Source organism: Pinus tabuliformis, chromosome 2_1 (assembly GCF_031772625.1).
Source record: "Pinus tabuliformis cultivar Carrire ecotype Pingquan chromosome 2_1, CPIR1, whole genome shotgun sequence".
Lineage (NCBI taxonomy): Eukaryota > Viridiplantae > Streptophyta > Pinopsida > Pinales > Pinaceae > Pinus > Pinus tabuliformis.
The window spans coordinates 127968471-127974546 of NC_142299.1; the positions used below are offsets into that span (position 1 = coordinate 127968471).

Consider the following 6076-nt stretch of genomic DNA (forward strand, 5'->3'; position numbering starts at 1 on the left):
ATGGAAAATGAATCACAAGGACGTACATATATTAATTAAGGAACATTAATCAACAATAAATAAATTTGATATTGGAATATTTTACTTAATATATATGGACATTGACATATTTGGTTTATAGTTATATTGAAATAAGATTTTTTTTTACTTTTAATCATTATATATATACTTGATATAAAATTATTTTACTTAAAGTGGACGTTGAATTTTTGTATGTATATAATAAGTTCAATGTCTTCTCGTTAAAGGAGTGACATGATGAGAACTCATAAGCTAATTTTCAAAAAGAGATTACAAATATTACTAGCTTAGATCCATCTTAACTCCTAATCTACCAAACGTTGAGAGGGATCAAATATCTTTTCACTCAAAAAGATGTTTGCATTTCAAGATATTTGATCCCTTTCAAAGCTTAGATCTAGAGTTAAGCTAGATCCAAGCTGATTTAATTATTAATTATAATTAATTATAGATATAGTTATAACTATAAATAACTATAATCATATATATATTTTTAATTTGTTTTGATGGAGTCAAAATGTCAAACATGATATTACAACATCTCTATTATTGGACTCTAAAGCGCCTCTTAGCTCAACAATAATTAACAAGCGGATATTATGATATAAGAAGTCAATATATCAAAATCAAGTAAGAATTAACCACCACCAAGATAAATGAAAAAGAATGACATATAAGAATCAAATACATTATCTCTAAAAAAACACATTTAGAGAAAAAAAATCAAACTAACATTACAATTATTTAATTATTATATTAGTAAAAAGGTTATTGTTTATGGAATGCTTTCATTTAAAAAAATTAATGATATATCAAAATCTTTTTTCTTTTTCATAATATACTTGTTATTTCATAGAAATTAAAGTATACAAATTATTATACAAATACATTTTCCTAACAAATCTGTCAAATGCTATGGCATTCCACTAATTTAGAACAAAAGCAATTAAATATAAAAAGCATGCAAGGCCTTAACAATTATAACCACATAAATTCCAAAAATATTGAGATATATCAAAATCTATAAAATAAAAAAAAAATAGTAAGATTTATCAAAATCTTTAAAATACTATAACTAAACTTTAATCAATATTAAATATATCAAAACAAATTCCATAATTATTAAATAACATAATCATTGTAGGTTCAATTAACTATAAAATGTCACCATTACTAAACATTTAATTAAAATTAACATTTAATTAGAGGTAATTTCAGTTTCCATAAAATCTAAGTTCAAATCTTACCAAGAGAGATTAAGGGTGGAAGAGCACATATCGTGAGAGAGTGAGGATGAGAGAATTCAACATCACCATGAGTTAATAAATTTGGAGTAAAAAAATAAAAAAGTTAGTAATGATGATGACATTTCGCTAACCTCACAGGATAAGGATGGGGTGGGGTTACTGCAAATCAATTCTAAACCTCAAAATTTGCAAATCAATTCTAAAGACTAAATCTCAAAAAACCAAAATTGGTGACCAGCCCTGCATTTATTTTACTTACATCCTCTTACCAGACTGGGTTGTTAAGCCTTAGCATTGCATTGGTCAAGTGTTGTTCGAGAATACACTGATAGACCAAGTCATTTGTTTGCTTGTCAAGGCAAACGTTTAATTATCAAAATACTGAAATGTGACGTGATTCCGTGTTCGATTCCGAGGCTGTGACACATTCCCATAAATACTTTATAGGAACAGTATGAGTTGACCAGGTCAGAGATCGTTTGGGCAGGTCTGCCATATATTCACGAGCATTGGGAATCGATGAAACTGACATTCAGAGCACGGAGCAATTTGGATATTGAATTAAAAGTGCGACCAGGGAAGGGGGCTTTAATCTGTTAGAGAAGGGACAATTCCCACCTCAGATCCCTAAATATTGGCTTTTGCTTCGTTATTGGCTATTTTCGTCTTGTGTCACGGATCAGTCGGGGTCGATTTCGATAGCCACATTCTCCACGGTTTTCTCGTCATTTCTCGGTCGCTTTGGCTGCGTCACAACTCTTATTTCGAATTTTAAAGCTTGGGGCGTGGAGTTTATCTTCCGATCTCAGAGGTTTGATGATCTAAATGCAGTAAATTTTGTAAATATCGGAGAATTTGAGTTGACACCGTAACATTTGGATATATTCGAGCGCATCTGCACCTGTAAGTAGTATCCTGAGCCGACGGATCTGGAAATTTGCAATATCCTTTACATTTTTCGTTTATACTTGGCAGTTTGAGCTACGATTGCGGTAGCTTGTGGTTTAATTTTCCAATTTTGTTCAAACGTAGCAGAAAATCACCCCTTTGTCAAAATTTACTTATGTCATGCTTCATTTTGGACAAGCGGTGGTTATTTTTTAGGTAAATAAATGTGCAGGTCTTCATTTTAATTTCCATAGATCTACTCTCAGTATACATCCTCAGCATTTCGGATTATCTCTGTACATGCTGGAATCTTTGAAGCTTATCTTGTAATTTCCTAAACAAACGTTCGTCTTTAGCCTCCTTGATGAATTATAAAGAAAAATTCGTGTTATTTGCATGCTTTTATGTGTGAAACTATGTTTGATCTCCAAGTTGAAGGGTTCATTGAAATAATTCATTCTTGTTAAAAATGAATTGCATTTCGCAGATTCTCCTGCCAAAAGAGCAACCTTAATACCTTCCAATCTTCTTCAACTGTAATATAATGCTTTTCCAGAGGATCTGTCCCTTATATTTCACTTAAATTGGAAAAATTTTAAGCAGTTTTTTTCTGCAATGTATTGAACCTTCAAGGATTTTATCTAATTTATATAAATAAATTCGATTCTATAGAAATTTATGTGATTTTTCGGATCTTTTTGCATTTCGTTTTACAGAAAACCAATCGAGGAATGTTAACGCTTAAATTTTCCATGAAATCTCTCTGTATCAATTTTCATTTTAACAGATGTTCTTTTGCATTTTAATTGTGAAGCAGCAGATTGACAAAATGAATGATCTTTTCTCGAGATCCTTCAAAAACTATGCGAATCTTAAGGAGGATTCCAGAAAGGATTTAGAGGCGGGGTATGATGTGGAAATGGTAGGCATTAACGAAGAAAAAAACCTAGGACAATTCTTTGAGGAAGTTGAGGATGTGAAAAATGATATGGAATCGGTGGAAGGACTGTCAAGGAAGCTGCAAGCTTCACATGAAGAAAGCAAAACCATCCACAACGCGAAAACCATAAAGAATTTGAGAGACACGATGGATAAAGATGTGGAAGCAGTATTAAAAAAAGCTAAGTTGATTAAAGGGAAGCTTGAAGCTCTTGATAAGGCCAATATTGCAAGCAGGAGACTACCAGGCTGTGGGCAGGGTAGTCCTACAGATCGAACTAGAACTTCAATAGTGAATGGGTTGAGAAAAAAACTGAAGGATATGATGGCAGAGTTCCAGATGTTGAGACAAAAAATTATGGCAGAGCACAAAGAAACAATAGGAAGGAGATACTATGCTGTCACAGGGGAGCAGGCAGATGAAGAAACAATCGAAAACATGATATCAACAGGGGAGAGTGAAACCTTCCTTCGAAAGGCAATCCAAGAGCAGGGTCGAGGCCAAATCCTTGACACCATCCACGAGATCCGAGAGCGCCACGATGCTGCCATGGAGATTGAAAGAAATTTGCTTGATTTGCATCAGATTTTTCTGGATATGTCTGTGCTTGTTGAAGCACAAGGAGAGCAACTTGATGACATTGAACATCATGTTACTCATGCATCTTCCTTTGTCCGCCATGGAACTCAGCAGCTTCAAACTGCCAAAACACACCAAAGAAATACTCGGAAATGGACATGTATAGGCATTATTGTGTTACTGATTATCATTCTTGTTATTGTTGTTCCCATTGCTACTAGTCTTAAGCCTAAATGAACAGTGTCCGGAATCCGGGAACATCAATGGTTGAGGATGAAAGGGACTCGCAGGAATTTGTTCTCTGATTTATGATTTACTCAGTCCAAGTGTTTCTGAGCATCCACCGGGACAGAATCCATGTGTAAGGTTCATAATAAAATGGAATAGTTAATCTCTGACCTGTTGAATTTTGATGCAATATATGTGTACTCTATCATCATTCACTCTGCATTCAACCCAGTTATTCTGAGAGAACAGCTTGATTTCTGATCGTGTTATATACTTGTATTTCTATATAAGGTTTGGTTAATTTAATGTGCAATACCCTCCTAAGATGGAGTTTCCATAAATTGGTGTATTAGCTAGTATCTTCTACAATTGTTGCGGACAGATTGTCCAGCATATTGTAAAAAACCATTGTACAAGTATTTTTTCTGCTGCCTTCCTGAAAGTCAAAAGCTGTCCTTCTGGGTTATGTGACATTCTCCCAATCCGTGAATTCCTTAAGGTGTCTGTATTAATTATCTGTAAGAGCATGTGGGAAGCTAGGAAGCTTTCCACTTCTTTGATCAGAGGGAACTTTTCTGACAGTCGTGGTAGATGGGATTTGGCATGGCGTCCTATTAAAATTGGTTGAATCAGGGGTAGTGTATCTTTTGAGTGTCTAGAATTTTAGGCCTGTAAGTTGAAGAAAAATATTCTTTTGGAGCAATCTTTCGGACTTTGCATCTAGGGACTAGAAGGACTGAAGAGAGTTAACTCATCGTAAGGCTATTCTATCCTCTAATAAGTTGGATATTCCTCAAGTTGAATATAGAGTTGCACGTTCTTTTTGGAAGGATTGGAAATGGAGACGTGAAAGGCTTATTCAACAATGTTATATCAATAAACTACTGGGGCTCATGGTTGAGTACAAAACATGATTTTCTGGTTAAAGTTTTCATATTTATGGGAAAAAAAATTGTTACACTCAACATTGAAGAAAAAGAAAACCATAAGGTTAATTGTGAGGGAAGTACTAACAAAGTTGAAAGTAGGTATGCTAAATTATATTCTCTTTACTTTATGATGTTAACTATGTTATTTTAAACATTGACAAACTAGATAAAAAAATCAATGAAATCAGTTTAACTAAACAAAACAAAATAAGAGAACAATGGAAGTAGTTTTTAGAGTTATGTTATTTTAAACATTGACAAACTAGATAGAAAATGAATGAAATCAATTTAATTAAACAAAACAAAATGAGAGAACAATGAAGTATTTGTGAGACTTTAGGTTAACGATAGAAAATGAATGAAATCAATTTAATTAAACAAAACAAAATGAGAGAACAATGAAGTATTTGTGAGACTTTAGGTTAACGATGAACATCTTAAAAAAATGGCTTTGTTCTGGATCATGAAGTGATTAAGCTTGTAAATATTGAGTTTGAATGGCTTTGTTATAAAATCTTTTTCTAATTTTAATAAAAAATGGTTTTGTTTTGGATAATTAAAGTGTTGAGCATGTAACTTTGAGTTCACATAACTTAGTTATAAAATCATTTTGTGATGTTAACGAAAAAGAGAAGAAAGCATAAATTTTACTTGAGTCCTTTAAGCATTTCAATTAACCTATGAATGATTATTGAATTTGAAGAAATGTTAAAAAAGACAAACTTATGATCGCTGAGTTCGAAGGTTTTATAATTGACGGGTTGGGTGCCAAGTGATCTCATTGGAAACAAAATCACCAACTTAGCCACAAGGATGAGATTAAAAGGTTGAAAAAAAACATTAATGAATGTCATTCTTCAAGAGGAGCCAAGATGAGAAAAACTAATTGCGATATTGATTCTGTTGGTAGTTAACAACTAATTATTTAAATTTGGGTAAAATGTATTAGTGATTAACAAGTTAGTTTTATACTGAAACATCAGTTATGTAATTGAGGAGGCTCATATAAAACTGATGAATGCCCGAACTATTGTATGGAGAATCATTTATTGATTGAATAGAAATTCCAATCCTTTGCCCCGTGGATGTTTCCTTGACACTCTGTCAAGGTTTTACCACGTAAATCCTGAGTTATTACTTGTGTGTTTGTATTCAGTTTTCCTGTCGGTTACATTCCTTTTTTGGTTCATTTATAACTGTAAATGCCTTCTTTCTTTTTTGATTAGTAACTCACCTAACAACAA

At 32.8% G+C, this 6076-nt stretch overlaps 1 protein-coding gene across 4 annotated transcripts; it reads left to right on the forward strand.

The window, feature by feature from the left end:
- The first annotated feature begins 1758 nt into the window (after nt 1-1758).
- LOC149199106 (syntaxin-124-like) lies at nt 1759-4172 on the forward strand. Of its 4 annotated transcripts, XM_089402299.1 has the most exons (3): nt 1759-2171; nt 2389-2482; nt 2974-4172. In XM_089402299.1, the coding sequence occupies exon 3, from the start codon at nt 2986-2988 to the stop codon at nt 3910-3912; it is 927 nt and encodes a 308-aa protein (XP_089258425.1). In that variant the 5' UTR covers nt 1759-2171; nt 2389-2482; nt 2974-2985; the 3' UTR covers nt 3913-4172. The 4 variants fall into 4 exon arrangements, with proteins under 4 accessions (XP_089258425.1, XP_089258423.1, XP_089258424.1 ...); XM_089402297.1 differs by lacking the exon at nt 2389-2482 and having other exon boundaries at nt 2971-4172; XM_089402298.1 differs by lacking the exon at nt 2389-2482 and having other exon boundaries at nt 2977-4172.
- The last annotated feature ends 1904 nt before the right edge of the window (nt 4173-6076 follow it).

Excerpts from the sequence above, each read along its gene's own strand:
- LOC149199106 (XM_089402299.1), top strand. The coding sequence starts at position 2,986 with ATGAATGATCTTTTCTCGAGATCCTTCAAAAACTATGCGAATCTTAAG.